Consider the following 27304-nt stretch of genomic DNA (forward strand, 5'->3'; position numbering starts at 1 on the left):
TTTTTGTGGACCCCGTATATAAATTTCAATCAATCAATCAATGAGTAGTAGAAAAAAAGTGTTAAAGAAAGTCTTTGTAGTACTTTTCAAAATATAAAAATATGACATGCATGTAACATAAATATAAATAAGTATAATCATAAAGCAAATGATTTGTGAAAAATAATGTACTTGAAAGTAAATAGTTAAATTTGTAATATAAAAATCACAAATAATTTGCTTTTAAAAAAATGCCAAATAAATATAAATTTATTTTAGGTCAATGATGGTAATAGCAAACGAGATTTTGACACATTTGTTAGTTAAATTAGTTATAGATGATCGCAGACACACGTACGAAAACCAAACTAAGATAGAGGAAAAATGTCTTATTATCCTTCATGGGTTTCCAAAATCGTACAATTGTCATTGGCCTAGAAGGTAGCTTCAGAATCGTCATTCCATACTCATAAAGGAACAATTATGTCATGTCATCGCTCAAATCACTTTTCTCACGATGCTATCTCTAGGTAGTTCACCACTCATCTCACATGTTCACGATATCGCAAAATTCTTATGAATATAAAACTCTATTTCATTATGTGATAGGGCGCGAAAAATCATAGAGTGAACAACCTATTTATAACCTAAAGGCTGAATCCTAAGGCTTTAAATTCACACTTCTGAATTCTGATATTCTAATTAAAAGATAAAATCAATTAAAAATAAAATCCTAAGATACTAAATCATTAGTTTAAAATAGAAGATTTTATATAATGATATTGATAAATGATAACAAATGGAGGTTAAACAAAGTCTTCACACCGTTGTTGAACCAGGACCGCAGCACACTTCGCGGGTACCGTTGTCTTCTTCTTGTGCTCGTCTTTGCTTTTTTTTTTTTATCAAACTTGCTTTCAATGCAGATCTTTGACATTTTTGCCCTTTTTATTCTTCATCTTAACTTCATCACCATTTTTAATACCAAATAGCAAGAGGTAGAAAATTCATCCAAAGCAAACAAAACAATCTACCTATACAATGCTAGAGTGAAATGCAAAAGTGCATATAAATAAATGCCACTTATTATCATCTTCCATCTTGTTAAGTTATGTATTGGGATTTGGGAACGAAATGAAAACTAGTTAGGAAGGTATTAAAAGCAACACATGCACGGTGTTTATACTAAATTTAAGCGTACAACTCATGTGCGATAGTGCCACTTCGGTATTTCCATTCTTGTATATATATCAAGCAAGCACATACAAATTGATCCATGACCAGAAATCTGGCAGTCCCGAGCATGATCTATCACAAACAAGCACCAAGAGGATCATACCTATGCAAGTACGCTAAATAGCCCCTAAAGCCTTTATTGGCTGGACCAAATAGTTGCCACAGCACTTATGAAGATCAACATTTACAGCAAAATTAAATTCATACTATGTAATCTCTCGAGCATTACTTTCCATTTAAAATTTCATCACACCATAAAGATAGCATGATCATGACAAGTACTGAAAAACTTTTGCTTAATTTTTATCTATACAAATTACTGAGGAGAATGAGATAGTGTAATGAAAATTAAACTAAATAAATGGCACATCATCCCTCTATAATAGGAGTATAAATATATTTTTATCCCACATAATTATCATGTTTTATTTAATTTATTTGATGATGTGAATATCTATTTGAGCCCAGCTTCCTTCATTGACCGTACGATTCACCTTTGTTTGTTATCTTTTCAAGCACAGTCGCGAGATCCCTAGTGTGCACATTCACCTTCAGCCCATACTTCATGAATAGCGTCAGCGACATCTTCTGCTCCACGCGATGCCCCAGCGCCACCGTGAGGCGGTGGCGAAGCAACACCGCCGCCGCGATGGACTTCATCTGCAGGTAGGCCAGGTCCTTCCCCAAGCAGATCCTGGGGCCCGCGTTGAACGAAACAAACTTGTAATTGTCCTGCATCTGAATCTTGTCCCCTTCGGCAGAGAGCCACCGCTCGGGCCTGAACTCCAGGCAGTCCTCGCCCCAAATGAACTTCATCCTCCCGACGGAGTAAATCGAGTATGTCACCGCTGATCCTGCCGGCACGAATTCCCCGCTCGGCAAAACGTCGTCGTTCACCGCGTGCTTGGAGTCTTCCGGCACGGAGGGGTAGAGTCGCAGTGTCTCTGACAGTGCAGCTTTGAGGTACACCAACCGGTCAACCTCCTCAAAAGCGAGTGGCTCCTCGGTCCATTTTGACACGTCAGTGCCACGTGTCTCAATCAGAACGGTGCAGAGCTCGATGAGGATTTCCTCCTCCACCCTGGGGTTCTTGATGCAAAGCCAGAAGAACCAACTGAGCGCCACTGATGACGTGTCCCTCCCAGCGAGGATGAAGTTAAGGGCCACGTGTTGGAGGAACTCGTCTGAGTAGGAATCTTTTTTCTTCATGAATCGTGAAAGGAGATCATCGTGGAGGGCCCCACCACTCTTGTTAATCAATTCGAGTTTCCGTTTCTGGATGATGTCAGAGAGATACTGGTCGATTTGCTTTAAGCTCCGATTAAGGCTCGACTCCATTCCCAAGCCGAGCCACTTCTTCAGCTTCCAGACGATCTCTGGCAGAATAAACCGTTGCAACGTGGCTTCGGTGGCGTTGTCGAAAGAGAGAGCGAAACCATTCTCCGGGAGATCTGCGGCGAGCGTCTCTGGGTCCTGACCGAAAGCCAAGCCGCAAATGTTGTCGAAGGTGAGGCGGAGCAAGAGGTCTTGGAGATCCACAACGGTTTTCCGCTCCTGTGCTGCGGCTAAGATGGGGCAGAACCGGTGCTTGATGGCGCGGTTCACCCACCGCGCCATGGCTTGCCGAAGGGTGCGCGTGGTGAATTCCAGCGCTGCGGTCTTGCGCTGGAATAGCCACGTGTCACCGTCTGAGTTGAAGATACCATCTCCAAGCAAGTCATGGAAAACTGCTTGCCATGTGGGGCCCTTGGGGTAGTTATCAAATCGGAGCTTGAGGATGTGCTCGAGGTTCTTGGGGTCGCACGTGACGGTCACGAGACCCTGTTTCCTTGCCACGAAGGGGATGGCGGAGATGCAGGTCTGGTACGTGCCGCCGCACGCACGTAGATTTTCTGCGATCCAGTCGTGCATGCGGTTGGCGTGCTGGATTAGACCCGGAAGGCTACCCAATAGAGGCCATACACGTGGACCTCTAAGTGGTCGAGTCATCAAGGAGAACCATATTAAATAGGCTGCAATTGTTGATAGGATCATTAAAGCTGTTGATGCATCCATGTGCGCCTTGCCTTGCACTCTTGCTCCTTCTCACACCGGAAAACTCCAATTCTCACCGGAGATGCTACTTGATTTGCTGCTTTATATATATATATATATATATATATATATATATATATATCACTGTTCTGTTAGCAAGAAAAATAAAATGTTTAATTAATAAATTAAACCATGAGAAAATTAATAATGAATTGAAGAATGTGTGTGTGTATTGAAATGGCGAGAGAAGAAGAAGCAATAATGTGAGAGAGAGAATTGAAGGGAAGAGAAGCAGATGAGAGAGATAGAGTAATTTACATACTGTGAGTGAGAGAGGAGTCTCGACGAGCTGAGGAGGTCTTGAGGGGAAAGGGAAGGGAGAGAAAAAGTGATTTTATAGAAGGAAAGGAAAGGAAGAAGAAGAATGGTGGTGATGAAGCAGAAAGAGTGACAATTAATTAATAAGAAAGACTTAGAGAGAGAGAGGTGGTGGTGTGGTGTGGTGATGCGCGTCTCAACGACTTGAGCTCCATTTTCTTCCTTGGTACGTAATTATACTAGCTTTACAAGTCCAGCTTAGGAGCACACCCTCATCAATGCCCGCAGAGGTAGTTGAGTGTATTATGGCAAATTCAAAACACATTCACTTTCCTAATGTAGAACTCTAGCTGTCAGGAATTATTTATAACAATATAATACTCTTTTCTTGTTGTATATTTCAAGTTTTTCAAAAAAATAATAATATACTAACAAATTAGTAATTATAAACTTTTTTCGTTTTACTTTCTATATGGTCCAATATTCAATCTCATAATATAATAACTATTATAGTTGTGCATTAAATTTTTCCATTAGAGTGGTATTTTTCTACTATATATAGATTCATTTCTCGATTTCAATTTTTCATCTATCTCACACTGGTCCTAATCCTATAATTGACATGTATCTACCATTTAATATGCATGATGGACTCAAGTACTTGAAGTATAAAACTAAAAACTTGCAACATCATATATTCTCTAATTTTCACCTCTAAATTAAAGTTTGTGGTTCTTATTAAATTTACATTCCACATGAACTCTTTCACTTGTAAAGCTTGTGTTTTTAATACATGTCCCTGTATCTTTAACTTCTTATTTATTTCTTATACTCTCTAATTAAGGAAAATGCATGATATAAAAGAAAATTAATATTTCAAATGTAAATATATTCATCATTCTACTCTTTCTCACATCATCCTCTCCTACCACCAACCAAATTAACAAGGTTAACTATAGCATCTCCACTCTAATTCTCTCTACCCTATTTATGTCTCACTATTCCATCCTCTACCAAATCAACCCTTGGATAATGATGTTTAAATCAAATTGTACATCAATTAATGAGTTTTTAAACTATATACATAATCATAATCAACAAAACATTTAGAATAGATGAAGTGACATTCAGCCTCAAACAACAATATGAGCATGTTTGATTACAGTTTCTGTTGAATTTAAAAACTATTTTCATAAATAATTTTATTTTTATTTTTTAAAATAGAAAAAAAAAATGAATTGACGAGCACATGTTTTTCAAAGCTAAAGAAACAGTGATTTAAAAATTAAAAACAAAAACAAAAACATGTGTCAGATGTTTTGGTTTTTTAAGTTAAAAACTGAAAAAATAAGAACTATTTTTAAAAATTGTTCATGTCATATGAGTTTTTTTTTTTCACTTATTAAAATCTGATTCATGTAATGTAATCAAATGGACCCGTATAATAAACAGAAATGATGGGCAGCCATTTATGGACATACTATGTTCATTTTGGACTCTGCTAACATTCGCAGCAGTTTTCTAAAATGTGTGCCAATAAAAAAGTGAATTTGCCCATATCTTACTCTATGATTCTGCCATTAATAACAACAACGCTCACCGATAAAATGGTTATCCATGGCTTGATGATATTCAACGCTGGATGTATGCTTAATTATTGTGAATGAAAAATCCTCCAATTGAATGAATGAATGATGATGTAGCGCTTATAGTAAATAGTAATGCAATGCTGCACAGCACCGAAAGTGATATTGATGAGAGTGAGAGAGACATATGTCTCTGGAACGGGTCGTTGTTGGAGCTATTTTAAAGTTAGGTGGGGATTATACTTAAACACCCAAACACACACAGCCGCATAATCAGTTATGCAAAATAATACTATTATCTTTATTTTTAGTTAAATATTTAATTCAAATTCAAAAGTTATAAACTAAATTTATTTGTGTGGAACTACCAGTCTAGCTAGTTATATTCCTAGAAGTAAAGGGCTCAACCCTCTCCGGAGGTCTCTCCAAAGATAAGTCAACACTCCACATTTAAGTCTCACTCCAATATCAACTAAATAATTTGTAGATTTGTTTCTTTGGGAAGATGATGCAGACTAACCTCCCAATTTCGTTCCAAAAGCTAGCAACTCTCAAGAATGTATGGGCATATAGGTGAAATAATATGTCTCACAAACTGCTTTTCACAACCTAAAAATTCAACAATCTTCAAGTAATCTTTTTCACAAACTACTTTTTTAATACCCATATCCCATAACATTAAGTTCACCCATGTAAAAAAAATAATCCAATTTGAATTTGTTTATAATGCGAATAAAAAACGCTATGTTTACATCATATATATAATTTACTGTATTTTTTTTGAAACTACATATAATTTAGTATTAAGATCATTATATATCTTGAATTTAAATTGATTTCTAAAAAATTATTATTCATTAACTTTATATATATATATATATATATATTTCTGAAGAAGAAAAAAAATACCACATATATACTTCAAATGAATATATATTTCAACTTCGTAAACTCTACATTCCAAAGGGCAAAGTGAAAATTAAGTACTTGCCTTGATGAATAGTTATATTGCACTCCAAAGGACCCAATTAATCCACCCAGATATATATTATATGCAGTGCCATAACTATTTTAGGTATCAAACAGGTTTCACAGTTGTATCAAAAAGTTGCTTTCTGAGAACCTAAAAAATTTCCAAATACAGAATAAAGAAGTTTCATCCCTTGATTTAAAATGACTTTAATGCTGCATTAGTTGGTGAAGGTGTATAGGTTGAGTTGCAAAAATCATATCATTTGAATTTGAATCCTTTTTATTCTTTTTTTTACATCGAAAAATTATCCTTCTTATTCTAATATGGATAGCGACATTGTTTTTTTTTATAAGCCAAAGAATATATTGAAAAGAAGTACAAGAGGTGCTTCAACCCAATACAAAGAGGAAGATGATGAAAGTTAAAATAAAAACAACAAAATTTACAACTGTAGAACTCCAACTAAGGCTAAAACTACCCAAACCCCACCTTGAAGGAAGATTTCAGGAAAGAGGCCTCCAGTGGCGGAGTCAGAGTTTTAGTTTTAGGGTGGCCGAGACTAAAGACATAGTAAACTTATAAATTTTCACATACATAATATGCACAATTTTAATATATTCATATATATCTTTCTCTTTGGTCTCATTTTCTCTTCTTTTATCAACATATTACTTATCATATATCTTACTTTTCTCTCTTCTATTTATATATCTCTTAAAGTGGAGGTAGAATTAGTGTGAGCAAAAACATTTTCCAAATACAATATGTAAACTTCTTTCATTGCTACAGTCAACTAAACATTTCAGTTTGTTATATGCTCACAAAGGTCTTAAATAAAATGTTAGTAATCGGTTGTCAATCTAACAATAGCCACTGCTTCAAAGAATAACTTAGTGAGGAGTAAAAGTAATAGTGTAAAAATATACAGAATAATTCTTTGTAGAATACACAGTATAACTGTAATTAAACCATTTATTTAAGGTGGGGCCATGACCCCTATGGGCCACCCCCTCCCTCCGCCACTAGAAGCCTCATTAAAACCTTACAACGATAAAACCCCATTGAAAAAACCTGGATGCCTTTAATTATTCAATAAAATGAAATAGCTAAGGAGCTTATAAATTTGCCCATATTTCATGTGACTCCAAAAAAGAAAAGGGTGTTGGTCCGATCTCTTAGATCATTATTTATGGTAAAAATAATTAAGTTGTAAATTATAAAAGTTTTGGTATAAACTAAATTTTGACAAATTAAACCTTAAAGTATGAAATACCTCAACTTTAACATTTTTTTAACGTACCTCAACTTTTAGATGGTATTAGAGAAATTGCCAAGAATAAAAAGAGGTTTGATTTAAGTCAATGATTTATTTTGAGATCGATTATAGGAAAATATACTTTTCAGCATGCATAATCGACATACACTTTAGCGGATCCGAACCATAATTTAGCAGCGGTTAAATTTTGAAATAATTTAGTGCAGTGATTTTATTTTATAATAAATTTCAATATAAAATACATTCTAAATAAATAAAATATAAAAAAATTAACTAAAAATAATAATCATAATTAAAATTAAAATAGTAAAGGATTTTGAATTTTAACTTAAAACCAAGTGTTGAACTTAAATTTTAAAAAGTATATGAACTTAAGTATTATTTTCTTTAGAATCTCATAGTTATAGCTAATGTGTGAAACCCACTCTTCAATGAAATTAGAGATAAAATATTGAAGATGGACCGTTAAGAGGATAAAGAGCATTTTTTTTTCTTCAGAAAGAGAGTAGAGAGCATTATAGCTTCAATGTGGGAGTTTTATTGGTACATTGAAAAGATAAATTGCACCCGTCAGGAATTGATTTCTTGACCTCCCCTACCCAACCTATATACCCATAGCTCTTACTATTTGAGCTATCATTTGGGGATCAATAGAGGAGTTTATACACATAACTTTTAATTTAAAATAAAACACAAAACTTTACATATCTCAAATGAATAAAATTTTAATAAATACTGACAAAATTTATAAATTTTGCAACAACGAAAAAGCATATTTAATTATTGTTTTCTGGTGTTTATCTTTTTCTTTTGATGTGCTTAGAAATCTAAAGCCTTTTTTTATAGGATGCATGCCTCTATATAATGTCATGGTAGTATTGGCCCACCCAATTACCAATTATAAAAGTACAAACGAAAAGTGAAGACCCAACTGGGCAACTGGCTAAATAAGCTGACAATGACTTGAGATTCATCGTGTACTCGAAAAACTACCTACAATAGGGTAAAAATCTCACTGCATTAGTATGAAGTTAGTCATACATAACGTAAGTATCCGTAAAAAGTTGTAGGTATATGTGTTGCCGTGTCGGTATGAGTTTTATGGTACTCAATTCGTCCCATATAAAGTTATAACTTTTCTAAAGTGAAGTCATTGTTATATGTATATTATTACTAAATTACTCTCATTAGTTCTTACTAGTTCTTAAAATTAGGTAGTAACCTATAATTTTAGGAATAAATTAAAAATTAAAAAATTAAAAATATAATTTATAATAAGACTATTGTGAAGGAGTCCTAATTCTATGGTATTCAAAATGAGAAAACTCAAAAGCTGAAGCACGTTTAACGTGTATTTAGGAAGCACGTACATCTCTCACACATGGAGTGTCCTAGTGTCGTGACACGACACCGATATCCGTACGACACCTACACGACACGTGTCAGACATTTCGTTGCGGTGGCGGATTAAAAAAGTATTTTTTTGTGGCTCAGACACTTGAGCCGACATCTCTTCTTAGCTAGACACCTCTAAGACACTTGTATTTAAAAAAAAATATATAATTTTTAAGAGTAAAGCATGAAAAAATTACTAATTTATCACTTGAAGAACCACAATTAAAGACATTTTCAATGATGATGATCAATAAGAGAGTGAAAATCGATAAATATATTAGCTCTTTCTCCACACAAGTTAACATGTTTATAAAGGAAACATCAAAGCAATTTCCTAAGCTTTATGACAAGAGTTTCATATATATACATGCGGTGTCCTTATGTCTTGCTTTTTAGATTTTGGTCGTGTCACGATACCGGTGTCGTGTCGTGTCCAAGTGTCCGTGTCAGAGTCTGTGCTTCATAGATGTGTATCCTTAAAATAGGCGATTAAATGTGTGAAACAACCAATTATTTCAAAAATTTAAGTCCTTAGGTCAAGGTCTCTAGACGATTTTATATTATATTTATAACACATATGTGTTGAAATTCAACTTTTATTTATTCGAAGAATTTGAGGCAGCAATTAACAAACTCTAAACCGCTTATTCACATAGGCTTTGATACTATGTCAAAGACCCAATTATCTCCAAAACTTGTTCATCTATCATGTGCTTCAATTTGTTTTTATTAGAATAATTGGGAGAGGGGCCGACAAAAATTAAACTCAACACCACTTAGTCATGAAGGCTCTCATATCATATTATAAAACATATTTTATTAATGTAAATTATTCGATAAATGTTGCGTGAATAATTTTATATTTATTATTTATAAAAGATTGAAGTTTCCAATTCCAAAACATTGGAAATATTGAAATGCCGAATTTGGGAGCCAAAACTAAATGGGAAGTGTAAATAACCCAACGACTGTAATTACATCTTTGAAAAATAATGTGCATTTTTCTTAAATATCCATAAACAAAATCTAATTGTTATGCAGTGAATTATGAACTTACTGAAAAGCCCTTCACTTTATGTATGAATAGGAGTATTGCCAAAGTAGCTTCTTTTATATATAAATTAAGATTGAAATTATATGCTATATAATTTTATCTCAAACCAAAGAGTAAGATTGAAACTATATACTGTAAAATTTGATCTAAAACCAATGAGGCATGAGCCAAAGAGGAACAATTCCTTCATTATATGTTCCTCAATTATTTCAATAGAGCTATTTTTTTTATTTTGATAATGATCGAGCTATTTTAAGGCATCAATAGTTTTTTCTGGTTAACAGGTTAATTATTTTTAAATAAGGCGTGTCTTTTTTTTTTGTCAACAAAAAAGTTGTTTGGTTTACGAAAGGGAGAAAAGAACTGAGCCTGGTCCAAAGGCCGTGGCCAAGCCCACATGCAATCTTGCTTTGCATGAAGCCTCTAAGAAAATTTCAATGTAGGTATTACTCCACAGTAGGAAACCCAATAAACTGAACCCAAAATGTTTTACGGGCACTTGACGTTCGATAATTAAGTGCAAACAAACGTTAACACATACTTTAAGATAAAAAATAAATATTTTTTATGAGTTAAAATGAAAATTCATCTGCATTACATTTAAATAATATCTAAACATACCGTCAAAAAAATAAAAATAAAATCCAAACATAATAAATATAAAATTACACATTTTCTTGTGGATACAACTAACTGCATGTTTTTTTTGTAACATGGAGGGACAACGCCCATAAGAGTGTGTATTTGAAAATGAGTTGTGCATACACTCCAATAAGCGTTTAGGTAAAAGCTACCATGTTTCTTCTTGTTCAGTTTGTTGGTTTTTTTTAACGTGAAAGAGAAGAGGAATATTTCTGATGGAAGGCAGATTTTTTATTAATCAGAACTTGTTCTTTTAAAGGCAAAGAGTAACTAACAAACTGACTAGAAATCTGCAAAATTTGAAATACTAACAGAAGATACTCTAAACAAATTCAAAGATAGTCTAACTAATCATCCTAACAGAATTAGGACTTATTCAAATTTAAATAACAACTTCAAACTAACAACTTAAATTTGAAATTCAAACAGCTATTGAGACATAATTTCAACACTCCTCCTTGGATCAGTAGCTGCAAAGTTCTAACTTCTCAAAGTTCAAAAAGCCAATCATACTGGAATGTGTGCTCCAGCAGGTTCGCTTCCATTCCATGGACACATCACGTATGCATAAGAATATGGTAGCGGAGGTGCAAATTACGCCACACTATAGTTGTTGTAAATAAAAGCAGGAAGTGGATGAACATAGTAATGTGTAGGGTACATGTGATGACATGGAGAACTCTCATTAGTTAGTTTTGGATTTTGATATGTTCCTTGAGGTCCTTGCACATGAACATGACCTTGAGGCTCTTTATCTTTTGTCCGGCGACCTAAAACACCAGTGGCTGCAAAAACTCCACCATCATCTTCAACAACAACACCCATGTTGTCCTTGTTGCACTTGACTTTCCCTTTCTTTTTCTCTTTCTTCGTCACCACTAAGAAGTGTGACAGGCTCGTTGGCCAAATCACCATGAAATGCAGTTTTCTCCTCCTTTATTGACTCAAATGAAAAAGTCTTGCTCCTCATTTTTACCTTGAACATTTCAAGGCCTTCTGGATCTTTAACTATGCAGCTTTTATTTTCAAAGATAACTTTGAAGTCTTTCTCAAGCAACTGTCCAATACTAAGCAAGTTTTTAGTAATTTCAGGTACATACAAAACATTAGAGAGAATTTTTGTACCTGTGTAGCTTTTTATAGCTACTGTCCCCTTGCCTTTTACTGGAATTTTTTTGCCATTCCCGATTCTGACCCATTTGACTTTGGTGTTGTCCAAACTCTTGAACAACTCTTTGTCATTGGCCATGTGATTAGTACAACCACTGTCAATCAACCAAGATTCACAAGAATTATTACTAGAGAAGCAAGTAGCAACAAATAGCACGTCTTCTTCCTCCTCTTGCGCATTTTTTGCTTCATTTGCACTTTCCTGGATTTTGTCTCTACAAATTACAGCTTCATGCCCCATCGCATTGCACTTGCTGCATTTTGCATCTGGCCTTCTCCAACATCTGAACGGTGGGTGACCCATCTTTCCGCAATGATGACAAGGTGGATAATTTTTTCTACCTCTGTCATTGTTTTGGTTGTTTGGAAATTTCTCACAACTAGTTGGTTGGTTCTTCTTAAAAGAATTATTTCTTTTGGATCCATTATCATGATGCTTTGCTGCAAAAGCACCTTCGACAACACGATCTTCTCTCATCAGCCTTCGTTGTTCTTGGGCTTGCAATGCATGCATCACTTCTGCCAAAGTGAATTTAGAAAGATCCTTCGTATTCTCAAGTGAGGCAATAGACGCTTCATACCTCTCAGGAACTGTTACCAGAATTTTTTCAACAATTCTTGAATCACCAAACGCACTTCCAAGCAGCCTTACTTTGTTAGCAATATCTAACAATTTTTCTGAGTATTCCTTGATTGTCTCAGACTCTTTCATCTTTTGGATCTCAAATTCTCTCATTAAATTGAGCACTTGCATGCTTCTTATTCTTTCATCTCCAACATACTCCTCCTTCAAATAATCCCAAATTGCTTTCGCTGATTTGAGACTCATGATCCTTGTGAAGATGGTTGATGAAACACCAGCAAAAAGGCATGATTTTGCCTTTACTTTCTGGTTTTTTTTTTCTCCTTGTGACTCTTGATCTGGGCCATGGTAGGATTGGCAGGAAGCGGAACGACTTCATAATCCTCTTCTATAGCTTCTCAAAGATCCAAAGCCTCTAGGTAAGCCTCCATCTTGACCGCCCATAGATCGTAGTTTTCTCCATCAAAGACTGGAGGTGCAACTTAAGAAAATGGCTCTGATACCACTTTGTTGGTTTTTTTTAACATGAAAGAGTAGAGAAATATTTCTGATGGAAGACAGATTTTTTATTAATCAGAACTTGCTCTTTTAAAGGCAAAGAGTAACTAACAAACTGACTAGAAATCTGCAAAATTTGAAATACTAACAGAAGATACTCTAAACAAATTCAAAGATAGTCTAACTAATCATCCTAACAGAATTATGACTTATTCAAATTTAAATAACAACTTCAAACTAACAACTTAAATTTGAAATTCAAACAGCTACTGAGACATAATTTCAACACTTGTTGTTCCTGTAAAACTGCTGAGATGATGAAGATGCTATGAAGTTTGGGGAATGGTGGTGGTAGTTGTTGGTGTTGAAATTGGAATGGAGAAGGGAAAGTGGGGTTTTATTCATTTGAATGAACTGTGAGGAGAAACTACTCTATAAAAAATAATTTTTTTAATGAATTAAAATGTAAGTTCATCCACATTACACTCAAATAATATCCAAACATAATAAATGTAAAATTACACTTTTTCATGGGGATACAACTAGCTGCATGTTTGCTTTGGTGTTATAATAAGCTCCTCACAAGGAAGTATAACTTCTCTTAAGCCTTAATATAAACAATTATGAGTAAAGCAAACATGCTTAGGAATGAGTTGTGCATGCACTCCGATAATACTTGTTTAGGTTAAAGTTCTACACCACCATACAAGATTATCCAAAACACACATTGAGAAAGAGAGCTTGAGTTATAAGAATAAACTGATCTTTGATTTGATTTATCTCGTAAAACTAACCATCCATGATCCATCCATACCTTGCTGGATGACATAGATTTCTTACAAAAAGATTGAAACAATTGTCAATGTACAAGGTTCTTCATAATTTCATATACAAAAAGCTCCACTCAAAGTTCCCTAGAAGAACTCTGCCAAACCTCAACACATTGCTGATCCTTCCTTGTCAAGAACATCCTACTCCCTCCAAATGCAACATTGGTAATCTTAGCACCTCCCATGTCCTTCACCCTCCCCATCAAATTCTTCTTGAAGATCCTCTCCTCCAATCTCCCTCCCTTGTTTCCCATCAAAACCTCTGACCAAAGCTCCACATCACCACCCTTGCTGCAAAACACTTGATTCCCTTGTGTTTCAATTTTGCAACCAAACCCTTCCTTCTTCCCATTCATCACTTTTCTCTTATCACCAAGACACACCCATGAATTCTCAGCACTCAGGTTCCTCAAATCGAAGTAGAAAGCTTCCCCTGAATTCACACCCACCTTGAAAATCGCTGACAAAGAATCTGAAACTGTCACGTCGGCGAAACAATCCACCTTCTCCGCCATCTCCCAGACAACATTCCCGGAGCGAACATCCCACAATCTGACATTGCCGGAGACACCAGAAGGCCCGCTGTGAGACCCGGCTGCCATTAGAAGGTTATGCTCTGAGACCCATTGAAGCTTCGTCGCCGGGATAGCGGAATCGATGTCGGCGCCGAATATCTCGTTGTGGGAGATCTCGGTGGCGGGGGTTAACGTGTGGAGGTCATAGACGACGATGGAGTTGGAGTTTCTACGGCCGGACTCGAAGCTGACGAACATTTGCTCCGGGGAGGACCCGATGGCTTGGACGGTGGATCCAGATTTGGTGACATTCTCCCAGTTTAGGGTTTCCCTGACATGGCCGTTCTCGAGGTCGAGGATCTGGAGGCCGGAGAAGTCGTTGGCACCGGCGGCGGCGAGGGAGGGGGAGATAGCGAGGAGGGAATCCACGGCGGTGAAGTGGGTGAGGATGGTGGATTTTCGCCGGAGCGACCAGTCAAACGATGTAATCTTGCTGCCGTGTGCGACGTGGATGGATCCATAAGGGGTGGTGGCGACGGCGGAGGGGGAGTCTCTTCCGTTAAGGGGTAACAGAACCGATTTGTGGAGGTTGAAGGGTTCGAATTGAGATGGGGAAGAGAGGGAATTGATGAGGAGATTTTCGATTCCGTAGAATTGGGATTCGATGATAAGGTCTTGGAGATCGAAGGATTTGGCCTTGGAAGGGAGGTTACCTGTTCTGAGAAGGGAGAGAAGGAGGGAGAAGATTTCAGGGTCTCTGTCAACAAAGGGGGTGCAGAATGGTGAAGCTTCAGCTATTCTGGAGAAGAAGGATTTGGGACCTGCTGAGGTTAGTGTTTGTTTTGTGGTTTGGAAGACTTGACCACCAACATCAATTGTGACTATGTTGGTGTCTGGTTTTGGTTGGAATGGGTGAGAGCCTGCAAATGGTGGCATGTTTCTTGTTGTTCTTGTGAAGAGAGTGAGATGATGAAGATGCTTATGAAGTTTGGGGTAGTTGTTGTTTGTGTTGAAATTGGAATGGAGAAGAATGGAAAGTGGGGTTTTATTTATATGATGAAGGGAAAGGTTAAATGGTTGGTTTTGTTTGGATTGGTGTAGGATCTGAGGCTCTAGAAGGTCCAATGAGAAAAAGTCTGGAATTGGTTGGTCAATGTAGTGTTGGTCCAAGCTTTCTAGTAGGTTAATTAATTGCCAACGTTTTTTTTAATTTACATATCTTTTTTATTTTTTATTAAAATAATATTAGCAGCCCAAAGTGGACCATTGATAATTATTGGTAGTTGCTCTAGAACGAAGCTGCCTGTTGGGAAGTGATGTGAATATAAAAGTAAATTTCAGGCCAATAAGGCGGCGGGTATCATTCTAAAGTTCAACTTGTTAGTGTAATGACTCATGTTTTTTGGTTTTGTTTTAGGAAAAAAAAATTGTTTGGAATTTTTTTTTTTTTTTTTTGAAATAAAGGATAGATATATTAATTAGAGTGGGGCATAGAAGCCATAACATCAGCATCCACAAGTGGAATCACTTCAGGCGGAGCTTCTTCAATCCAGACACCCCCGAATAAGAAGAAGCATGCCGTGCTAAATAGTCTGCAACTACGTTGCCATTCCGGCGTACAAATTGATGGTGATAGTTGTTGAAAGCCAGATATGGTGCTCAAAATGAGATAGACTGACCTCGTTAATAGAATGTGGAGTAATTCATGGGAGTGGAACTGTGGAAGGACACATTTGACTAGTTAAATTTCTAATTAAAAACTTTCTAGATGATGATCTTGGTAGACTAAGTATTAGGAACGCACGGATGGATGATTCATAAAAAAATATACTCCCTACGTTTGACCAAGGAAATAACTCATGTAGTATGCACATGAATTAATTATTTTTATTTTTGTCAATTGGATCATTAGGGTGTTGGATCTCATCGGTAAGTTGGCCTGACTCATGGAAACGTGAAGGTTGAAGGGAGTTATCCACATAACCAATAGTTAAACTTCGTCGTTAAGACTTCTTGACTTCTGTTGGGATTGACTCATTATCTTATAAGTTATTTGAATTTGATTTAAGAGATTGTGATATGGATGTAGAGGAATTCTATCTTATTTTATGAGTTTAAATAAGACTCTATCTTATCTTATGAGTTTAGATAAAATTCTATCTTATCAGTTTAGATTATCTTATCTTGTAATACTAGAGTTAGTAGTGTCATATAAATAGATAAGGTCCCTAACCGTAAAAGTGTGCTAGTGTGCACTAGGTGTGTGCGGAGTGCGCCGTAATTCGGTGGTGTGCAAGTGTGCCGCAATTTAGCGGTGTGCGAAGGTACACAATAATAAAAACTGCTATTGTAAACACAATTGATTATTGAGAATCAATGTTTTCTCGCTCTATCGTACTGTCTGAATCAAATTTTCTTTTTTCTCAACAACTTCAAACTTTGTGAAGTTGTGATTTGTTAGGGTATTTGATTGATCAATTCACCACTACTGTGTTGGAATCTTCACATGGTAACTAACAACCGCATGTACGAGTCGGTTGCCTAGAGGAAGAAAAAAGTGTCAAGTTTCATCTCCTAGAACGATAGTCAACATTGTTAAATTGATTGTGTAATGTCCATTCTCATATTAATGTAATTGTGTGACTCTTGCCTTCCCCCATAATGTAATAACATGATCTCCATGTCCGCCCTTCAATATAATAGCACAATCCTCTCAGTCACCTTAATTGTAACCTAGTGAGATCTCAGCTATATATAAGAGGCTTCCTCATACTTAATAAAATCGTGTTCATTCGTTGAGAAATTCTAAAGCATTAATTTGTGTTGACTTACTTACCTTTACTATGGAGTTTTTATCGGTGAACATCAATCTTAATAAACTACTAATATATAAATCACAGGCTGGAAGAGGAGTCTACAACACATCTGTTTTACTTATGCCAGGCCACAAACCCAATTTGGTATGAATGCTCTAAGTAGCTGGGAGTTCTATCATCTCTGGTTTGGATGGCAATTGTGTGGACTATATGACTACTCCGGAATAAAGTAATCTTTAATGGGACAATATTTGACAGGAATCATGTACTAGAGCTGGCACAATTGAAGGCTTGGCAATGGCTAAGCAGCAAAACAGACGAATTCTCTTATTCTTGGTATGAATGGTTGAGGAACCCAAGCTCTTGTATTCAAGCACTATGAGGGGAGGGGCGTTTGGAGCAAGTTACTTCTATGATTGAACAGGGAGTGAATCCTAAGCTCTACGGTTTTAAAACAGAATACTGTACGGGTGCAAGGCCATATGCAATGCATGGTATGTTGTACAGTAGGATGGAGGGACTTATAAGGAGGTTTGGCATGTAATCCCCTTTGGATTACATTAATTTTATATTCCTTCATGTATCTTTTGTTTTTCTTCCTTCTTTATCTTCTTGATGGTACTAACTCTTTCTAGTCCATTGTTCATTGTATTTGGGTTAGCACCCCTTGTGCTAAAGTGAATGCAATATTTTGGCTTATCAAAAAAAATAAAATATAAATCAATGGTTAAAAAGATGTCGGAAGAAATTTAGAGGGGATTCAACCTTCATTATTTCTCATGGTGTGTAATTAAAAATTAGATTGAACAATAGCATTTGGTCACTGAATGATAAATTAGTTTGATTCATGCAAACATTATTAGTCCTTCAGTCAGTGTTCGTCTCTAAATATGCTTATGTGGTCGTAAACATCTTTATGTGGATGTTAATGTGCCTAGTGTGCATCATATGTGGCTAAGCTGATGTGGATATAAACTTCAATGAATATTGTTTTAATAATTTCAATTATTGCGCGTGATCCATTTTATACTCGACTAAATGGTGACTTCAATCTTGAATTTGGGTGGGCAACATCTCCTCTACCAGAGAAGGTTTTAAAAACTCTAAGTGGTTTTCTTTTTTCCTTTCAATTCCTACAAAATTTTCATCTCATACTTGTGATATGTCCCTTAGCAAAAATTAGGCTTTTATCATTGTTTCTCTCAGCAAAACGCCTAAATTCAGATTTCAAAAATGGTAAATTTGCGTGAATTTTACTTAAAATTTGAAGAAAATATTTTTTTAAAATATTTGGCAATAATATTCGTATGTAAAGTAGTAAATTTAGTGTTATATACGAAAACTTCAAAGTAGAAAAAAGTAATTTTGTCAAAAAAAAAATTGTTGAGTGGCTTCAATAGCACTTTGAGCACCATCATCAATCACAAAATATGACTAAAGCGATCTTTATAATGGGCATTTGTAATTTTTTGGTCAGGTTGGCATGAGCTATATATTTAATTTGAGATTTGGAAACGAAAAAGGAAATTACGAATTAATCCTTTCAATTAATTTGATTGCTAGTGATCGAAGTTGTTGCACTACAGCAAAGATCGATGCTAGCAATTAAGGAAACAAATTAATCATATTTTGTGATTGAAATTGAATATATAGATTTGCATGATGATGATCATAAAAAGTTCAAAATGCCACTGTTTTTGCTTTGATTTTACGTGGAGGAAGAATATATTAAACACATCCAGCTGCCATTGGCATAAATTGTGGAAATCATTTTAATGATAACGAAAATTGCTACAGTGATAAAAGAACCTTAAATGTAGAAAAGTAAGACCAGCAAAATCAATCAAATAATGTTCAAACTGATTAGGAAATTACAGCAATTTTTAGTCAGCAAATTAAACCAAATAAATGTAGACTCAACCAATGCTGATTATGTAGACCGAAAAAATTGTTACCAATTTTAAAATATTACGTTGCGTTGAAAGTATTTCTTGTCTCTAGCATTTATGCAGGTGTTTGGAAAACAAACAAAAAAGCCAAAGTAACCAAAGCATCAAGTGTTTACGTTCAAGATCTGAATTATTTCTACTCTTTCCCTTTTCTGGTTTTTCTTCTCATATCATATATGTTAATTGGTTCAATCAATTGGATTTGCAAGCTATGAAAATAAGGAAAGAAAATTAGTGGATGGATGAATATATATGTGCGAGATATATCTTCAATCTTCATGATCATCACGAGTTGGCCATATACAGTCAAAAACCTACTACTTTCTTAAAAAAGATATCAATTTAAGTTCTTCATTCATAAAGAGGAGGCTATAATAATCACAAATTGCCTTATTCATAAACTGATATAATGACCGACACTTACAATATCGCAATGTGATGTACTGATCAAGACGATATAAATCTAGAAATCCACAAATTGCTAGCTATATACAGACCTGACACTAATAATAACACAAATGGCAATGTGATTCACTAAAGATAATATAAATCTAGAAATTAATCAAGGCATAAGTCCAGGAAAGTAAGGCACTCCAGTTTGAGGCAACCAATCATTTCCTTGCAGCAAATTGGCTACTGTAAATTTAGCAGCATCAGCAGCATTTATGAGATGGTAACCAAGCCATGTCCCTCTACCGGATGTGTTTGCCCCAAGTCCTCTATTGTCTACCACTACCCTTCCCTATAAACCAACCGGCCGGGTCTATTAGACTGTCCAAGAAGGTTTGCATAACAACAACTCTTGAATACTTCTTCCAGGGCCTTCCAAGGTAGGTCTTAACACTACCATTGCTCGAAGCAAGATCCCTAGTAGGTTTAACAGTGCAGTTGTGAATGCATATGGTAATGGCTGCCTTATCCAGGGACTGTCTTTCCGAAGCAGTGATGGTATTAAACTGTCCATGTCGAGGAAGACGAGGATATATGTTGCAATTTTGTAAAACAACCTGAGCACCTCCAAATATGAAATCTACTGTTCCATATATGTCACATTCTCTATAGAATTGTCTATGATAATCTACATATAGAGTATCCTGGTACCCATCAAAGATGCAACGGTAGAAGGTGGACATATCTGCTTCATTTCTTAATGCAACTGCCTGTTCCTTGCTTGGCCCAGCAGTGTTATGGAATGTGAGGTTAATCGCTACAAATCCTGTTGCTTCCACAGCTACAAAACACACATAGTATGTCTCAGTTTAATTAAAAAACATGTTCTTTCATAATATGGCATTTTTAACAATTTTTTTCTTATAAACTCAAAGCTGTAAATTCCATACATAAATCATGTAGAAGTTATTTTTTTATAAGCGAAAGTTAAAATATATAGATATAGAATGAAATAAAAAAGAGTAAAAAATGGATCCATGAGAGCTATATATGATGAAAAAAGATTTTATATATTTACACAAATATTATTCAATTAAATGGAGCTATCTTAGAGAATATATATAGATGATATGGCTTGATGTTGATTTGATCTAATAAATGAAGGAGGATCTACAAATTGTATGTTCTTACCAAATGTTGGAGTGTCATGTGTTTGCAATCCTTGATCATGGTGCGGTTGCCGGTAATGACTGTTCGGTTGAATCCTTGTCCAACCATCATGATATATATGGCTTGTTCTTAGGGATGAACACATATTCTTTATACACCACCCCCTCTTTGATATTAATCAAGAAATAACCATTTCTTGCATTATTGTTTTTTTGGTGCAGCAGCCACAGCTTGGTTAATAGTGTTGAAGTTTCCACTTCCATCTTGACTAACAACAACACTATCACTAATTAAAACATTAGTGCCATAAACATTGTGAGTCCCCTCGTCCTTACCATTTGCAAAAGCAAAAAATCCAATGAAGAGAAAAACAAGTAGAAAGGAAAATGAGAGAGTAGCTATGGAAGAGACTTTCAAACCCATTGTCATGCATGAATGAATATTATGAATGATCGACAAATTAAGAAAATACATCTCTTTATATAGCAGTGTTTGCATGTGATGACATGGATCTTACATGGAGATATATGCGATATTTAATTTTGTAGATACTAGTGACTAATGATAAACATATCAAGTATTTCTAGTATTATGTGTATATAATCCTAAAGAGTAATATAACCGTGTGCATACTAGACACGTTTATTTTTTTTAACAAGAAAAGATAAGACGTGAGTAAGCAAATATGATCCGCAAATAGTTTCGATGTAGGGCTTGAGTTCTGTATGACAAAAAAAAAATTATATCATCATTATTGTACAATAACTAACAAAAGGGAAATGAAATTTAAATGCTCGCCCAAGAGTGTTGAAAGCTTCCCACAACAAATACTTCACACGTTTATACACTAAAAAATCTCAAATAATTAACGTGTATATACGTAATTTTTTACTTATATTGTATGTTCTTGTATGTACATGGCTGGAAAATCAATCCGAAAAATAACTCAATTAAATGTGATACCGGAATTAAAGATAATAACGCTATTAAATATTATGATTATCAATTATAAAATAAACCTATTTTATTAGCTGTGATGAAATAAGGTTAGTGTCACCATCGTCTACAAATGACGTTATCACATAACACAATATTGTGACATGAATCTTTAATCACATCTTTTCATATACGTATGTACATCCCTTTTTTATCTCATCAAATATGTAAACTTTTAGTATGAATTTTTCCTTGAAGAGTTACACGTATGCACAACCCTTTTACATTATGTGGTTTTATCTTTCAGTACCTTCTTAATCGAATTGAGCATTTTTTTTTGATAAGCTCGAATTGAGCATTTGATTATACCTTCCTAATATGCTCTCTCCTTAATTTCCCTATCCTTATTTTTTTTAAAAGGAGCGAATCTTCCTTCCAAAATGCCTTCTTTTTATTTTTTTTTATGGAATCCAAAATGCCTTCTTCAATCCGTAATTTATTGATGATTTTTTTTAAAATGCCAAGCAATTTTTTTACCCACTCAAAATGGAGAAGATCCATACCTTTTGGTTTGATTTGCCATAATTTCTTTTATAATAATTTTTTTTTATATATTCTAAATAATGAAATTGATCTCATTTTCAAGGTTACCAGAGCAATACCATAAATTAAATATAGAAATATTCTCCTTTAAAATTTCAAATACTAACATTTGAAAATTTATTTCATTAAAAAAAATTGTTTTCACGAAGATCTTTGTCAAGCATAAGTATAAAAATATTTACATTTATTATTATTGATTGACGGGCTATGCACCGTTAGCATAAATTTGCTTACATAGTCATCATCTAATTCTCTCAACTCCAAAAATATATTCTTATTTTAATTAAAATTTAAAATATAAGTAATTGCTTCTCTTACGTGGCATGCAGTGAATGGCTGTCGGTATAAAAATGTTTTGTACTTATGGTGATATGTATTAAACTTTTTTTCTCTTAATATTTACTTTAACAAAATTATTTTAGAAGTGCCCAACGTTGGTTAAATTTAGTTAAATGGTTAACTGTTATTTTTCAAAAATATTACAAAAATATCTTACGTGGCATACCGGGACACATTTATTTTTTCTGAAAAAATCTCAAATAATTAATGTGTAGTTTTTCCATTATAATACATGTTTTATGTACGTACATCGCTGGGTAACAAATAAAAAAAAAGATAAGTGTATGAATAAACACAAGATAAAAAATTCCATGAAGTTTCTGATCCTTTTCAACACAAAGATTTTTTATTGGGTACATCAACACAAGGACTTTAATGATTAAAATTCATTCCTAAAATAAAAAGTAAACTAAAATATTAGGATTACTAATTGTAAGACAAATTAATTAGATCTGCTTAATCACAAGTGATGAAAATAGGATTAGTGTCAAGTACTGTCTACTATTGATGTTATCATTGTACATTTCAAACTTTCTCATTATCGTGAGATTTGACGAATGAATTGTGTTAACAAGTTAATTAACAACAATGAATTGTTACAATAAATTTTGCAAAGTTTCCCTTCCAAAATTATTGTTGGAATTTTTTGTGGTAAATAAATTATTGTAGGAATTGAAGAGAGCGGGAAAAAAAAGATAGTAAGAATAACAGAGAACCGAAAAGAATTATCAACCATGGATTGTGGACACATCACACATAAATCATGGAAGGGTTCGAGATAGCAAGTATCATAATAATGATAGTGTACAATATTTCGTCCCAATTAATGTACACCTATGGGAAATGAAACGGTGATAACGACAAACATCAACATCCACTAATGAGTGCATGAAGAAACAATCAGAAAATAAGGGGAAAAAAATAATGTAAGGCAATTGAAGGATGTTGTTTGATCTGCAGAATCACATTTAACAAACCTTATTGCCTCTTCAACACAATTGTCAATGGAGTTGATTATGGCGCCAAGGATATATTGAGGAAAACCTCTTTAGCGGCCTTCAATGGGCAAAACCAGAGCATTGTTGGTAATAAAATATGAAAGAAAAAAGGAGCTTCTCTCTATGTCAAGTCAACTATAGCATATTTTGCCATTCTTGTATTACACACAATCATATCTTAGTGTGTTTTAGAATTTGTCATTGATTTTAGATAAATTTAGTTTCATGTAAAATTGAATACAAAAACTAGGCACAAAGAAATGGAAGAGTGAATCAAACTTTTTCCTTATTATAACTGGCATCACTAAGTTGTTGTCAACTGAAGTACATATGAGATCAACAGAGTACAGATTCTAAAAATGTACAGCTATTCTAACTCATACTTAGTAAGAACTACAAATCTACTAAACATATAGTATTCTGCAAACTCCATGATTTTTTTTGGGGGCCATTGACTTCAAAAAAGAACCCCATCAACGTGTTAATTAGACTTAGAAATCTTGAATTCTTGATCAACCACCATTCAATTTTGAACTTGTGCGGGTAGGTTCTGCTAAGTAGAAGCATGGCACAAAATCAAAAAACCAATGCCAAATTCTTGCAACTCTGAACAAGAAGCCACTATATGCAAGTATTTGGTTAGCAATCCGTTTGGATTGTTTCCAAACAGCACCGATTGGAACTTATTCAGTGCTCTTTCCGGTAGATAAGCTCCAATAAGCCTGTATTCAAACGGGAGCTAGTTGACACCAGATTGAATCATGGGGAAGAAAGACCAACTCTTGGAGGACTCTGCTCCCTCCTTCCCGGCAACTTTCTCATTAGCCCACCAGTCAGCAACTACAATATGGGGAGCATTAGAATCTCCCCCCTCTGCATTATCAAAGTTGAATTCTCTAGCAAATGATGAAGAAAGGGTTATGGACTCATTCCTCTTATGAGCTTTTGCATCATCTCCATTGGGAGTTTCAGCAACAACTTGTTTGTCATTCCCCTCAGTTTCTCTTGCATTTTCTTCCTTGTCTTCTGTTGCTGCATCATTTTTCAATTTTGGCACAACTTTAGACCATGATGAAGCTGCTTGCTTGTTTTCCACAGTTCTCAGTACTTTTTGTGCAGATAATTCAAATGAGACTCGGTGATTTAAGCTAATCTCACTCGCGCGATTATTGCTTGGGCGCGGGGACATTTTGATCTCAGAAACCCAGTGTTTTGGAAGAAAACCAGCATCTGGGGTTAGAGAACCAGAACCTTGATTTGACTTTTGGTTTTGCTTTTCATAAGCTGATGAGAGTTTATCCAAGCTAATAAGCTTGACTGGTTCTGTTGTTCTAAAGTCACCAGCATGAAACTCGGAGTCAAGGAAAGGAGATGAGGAGCCGGAAGCTGAGATGGCGGATCTCGGCGATATGAGTGGACCGACCGGGCTTCCGGGATGAAACTGATAAGATTGGAAGTCATAGTGAGATATTTGGAACCTCTGATAAGTCTCACCACCATTCCTGTTGTTGTTGGGGTCAAGTAGGTGAGCAAATGGCACTTCAGGTGAAGAAGGTGTGGTCAAGTGAACCGACTCAGGAGGCGGAGTGAAAGGAGCAGTGGATGATGCTGAGAAAATTGGTGGTGAAACCAATTGGGTTTCATTGGCATAAGGGCCAATGGCAAAGATTGAGGCAGGGTTACTAGGAGAGTACATGCTGGCGGACACCGAAGTGACTGAGAATATGCCAACTGGTGATTGTGCAGTCGAGGAATGCTCTGATTGAAAGAAAGATGCAGGAGATGAGGGAGGTGCAATGAATGGAAGTGTTATGCTAGGTGCTATTTGAGTTGAGCTAACAGGTGCAGAAGGATTTGCTCCGGCAGTCGTCGTTTCTGGAACAAAGACAGCGTCCCCAACGCGCCTTGCGTTCTTGTTGTGATATCCAAAACACCCGGATATGTTCAACCAGCTTCTCCATCTTTTCTTCTACAAATCAAAGAAGCTGACGTGAGTTTTAGACATAATTAAGTACATGTATAGAAATCATTCTACAATTAATTCCAAAGTCAAAATCAATTATGCAAAGAAAGCTTTGCTTTATGGATGTCAGAATTGATTCCGAGAAAAAAGAAGCTGATCCAATCATGTAATAAGTGTTCCCTTGATATGCTCAGAAGTACCAATTACTGATAGTTGTATACAAATTGAATATAAATTAGACCTTCATTTTAATATTGACAGATCCCACCCCAGATTGAATGAGAAATATACATAGTAGTTATTCCCAGAACTTCCATTCTTGAAAGAGTTTCTTATTGGTTGCAGAGTGAAAAACGTATTGAGTTGATTAATCGTCATTCACAGCATGAATCAGGACAAACAATTGCAGGTTTGGAAATCATTCTACAATTAATTTTCAACTTAAGAATTGAACATGAGAAATAGAAGCTGATACAAACATGATGCTGCAGCAGATAGAAAATTAGAAATCACTTCTTTAGATTTTTGATTCAAATCAAAGTATGAGATGTTTGATGCAATCTTCCCACTTGGTAGTTACTCCTAACTATGTTTGGGTCTAAATTAATCTGTTTATCAGAAATTGAGAGTTGAACAATTTTTAATTTTTTTTATAAAAAACCCACTAAATTGACAATTTCCTTTTGTTAATTTCACTAAACTGGATGCATAATTCAAACTGCTTCCTACCTTGCAGTGACCTGTCTCCACAGAGATAACATACATAAAAATAAAAATAATAAAAAAATTAAATTTTCTGTTTTATTACAAGTAACCTAACAAGAAAATGACTGGTACTAAAAAAAAGCAAAAACAAACAGTGCAAGAACCTAAGACTTTCAACTTGACACGCTTTCTCCTTAACGAACCGAAGACTAAGCACAGGAAAATCCTAACATTGTTTAATTAATTTCCCCCAAACTAATTGTCTTTTGAAGATGAAAAGTTTGATACTACTTTATTTGTTCATATCATCAGACACATAAAAGGGTAAAAGAAAATCAAAAGATCTATTGTTTCAGGAAAAGAGATCTATTATAGATATTCAACCCCAGAGTGCCACGTTCAACACAAAAACCAGAGCAAAAAAGCAAGAAAACCCAGAAACCCAAAAGGGAAAAAGTTCATACCATCAAAATGATCAAATAAACAAAGCGTAGAAATCTATAGCACTTTGTTGGGTAAAAAAGCACCTTCATCTTTTGTTTATTTTCCAAAACAGGAATGAAAATAACAGAGTTTATTATGGGATTTTATACCTCAAGAGGATGGTGAGAAGTGCGATTGTGGGTGTGAGCAGAGGCTATGGCAGAAGCAGCAGCGTTTATAGTGTCCAAAGTATTGGTGACAGAAGCTCTGCCATCATTCCCATGAGCTCTTCTCATCTCTGAAGGTACTGAAACGTGGTACGGATGATGAAAGAGGCAGAGCAAGGAGAGAAATATTTAGCATAAAGAAGAAGTTGGAAGATTGCAGAACAAGGAAAAGTTGAGAATGAAATCTGAGGTTGCAGAAGACAGAAGTGTTGTTATTTGTGTCGTGTGTGACAGTATAACATAACGCTGTTTTTGTTTTTGGGTTTGAGGTGAGTTGAGGTCAAACACGCCAATGACTTGCACCTCGTGTGTGTGTGTGTGTCATTTGACAATGACACGGTTAGGCTAGTCTTAGCTTTTACGGACGGGGTTTCCTTCATTCAATGCTCTATTTTATCATCATGATTAATGTAATTATACTATCGATTAGTTCAACATTTCGTCGCTTAAGTAACTAGTTTAGTTCAGAGTTTGAATTTAACTCTTGCAAATAAAAAACAAATTATTTTCTATTAGTGTCCGGACATTGAGACAAAGATTTATTTTTACAACTATCGATTGTGAAGATACTTAGTTAACCAATGAAAAAAATGTAATGATCACATGATGTTACTAATGTTACGCTTTTACTCAACTACCCTTCAAGTTGCTCCGTTTTTGCCATTTAGGACCATCACATTTTGGCTTATATCACCT

At 35.1% G+C, this 27304-nt stretch overlaps 3 protein-coding genes and 1 pseudogene across 4 annotated transcripts; all 4 read right to left on the reverse strand.

Moving 5' to 3' along the window:
* Positions 1 to 1383: 1383 nt before the first annotated feature.
* Positions 1384 to 3781, reverse strand: LOC130714091 (cytochrome P450 86A22). The gene is made up of 2 exons (XM_057563966.1): positions 3572 to 3781; positions 1384 to 3398 (listed from the first exon to the last, which is right to left on the reverse strand). The coding sequence occupies exon 2, from the start codon at positions 3268 to 3270 to the stop codon at positions 1690 to 1692; it is 1581 nt and encodes a 526-aa protein (XP_057419949.1). The 5' UTR covers positions 3271 to 3398; positions 3572 to 3781; the 3' UTR covers positions 1384 to 1689.
* A 9709-nt stretch (positions 3782 to 13490) lies between these two features.
* On the reverse strand, positions 13491 to 15131 carry LOC130711833 (BTB/POZ domain-containing protein At5g41330). Its single transcript, XM_057561593.1, has one exon. The coding sequence runs from the start codon at positions 15023 to 15025 to the stop codon at positions 13649 to 13651; it is 1377 nt and encodes a 458-aa protein (XP_057417576.1). The 5' UTR covers positions 15026 to 15131; the 3' UTR covers positions 13491 to 13648.
* A 4285-nt stretch (positions 15132 to 19416) lies between these two features.
* Positions 19417 to 20837, reverse strand: LOC130713440 (probable pectinesterase/pectinesterase inhibitor 20; annotated as a pseudogene).
* Positions 20838 to 23559: 2722 nt separating this feature from the next.
* LOC130711587 (uncharacterized) lies at positions 23560 to 26929 on the reverse strand. 2 transcript variants are annotated; one of them, XM_057561266.1, is made up of 2 exons: positions 26552 to 26929; positions 23560 to 25256 (listed from the first exon to the last, which is right to left on the reverse strand). In XM_057561266.1, the coding sequence occupies exons 1-2, from the start codon at positions 26675 to 26677 to the stop codon at positions 24030 to 24032; spliced, it is 1353 nt and encodes a 450-aa protein (XP_057417249.1). In that variant the 5' UTR covers positions 26678 to 26929; the 3' UTR covers positions 23560 to 24029. The 2 variants fall into 2 exon arrangements, with proteins under 2 accessions (XP_057417249.1, XP_057417248.1); XM_057561265.1 differs by having other exon boundaries at positions 23560 to 25259; positions 26552 to 26924.
* Between the last annotated feature and the right edge of the window lie 375 nt (positions 26930 to 27304).

This window comes from Lotus japonicus, chromosome 4, assembly GCF_012489685.1.
Source record: "Lotus japonicus ecotype B-129 chromosome 4, LjGifu_v1.2".
Taxonomy (NCBI): domain Eukaryota; kingdom Viridiplantae; phylum Streptophyta; class Magnoliopsida; order Fabales; family Fabaceae; genus Lotus; species Lotus japonicus.

Excerpts from the sequence above, each read along its gene's own strand:
- LOC130711833 (XM_057561593.1), bottom strand. The coding sequence starts at position 15,025 with ATGCCACCATTTGCAGGCTCTCACCCATTCCAACCAAAACCAGACACC.
- LOC130714091 (XM_057563966.1), bottom strand. The coding sequence starts at position 3,270 with ATGGATGCATCAACAGCTTTAATGATCCTATCAACAATTGCAGCCTAT.
- LOC130711587 (XM_057561265.1), bottom strand. The coding sequence starts at position 26,677 with ATGAGAAGAGCTCATGGGAATGATGGCAGAGCTTCTGTCACCAATACT. Across the intron at positions 25,260-26,551 it reads CTTCTCACCATCCTCTTGAG|AAGAAAAGATGGAGAAGCTG; the intron begins GTATAAAATCCC and ends TTTGATTTGTAG.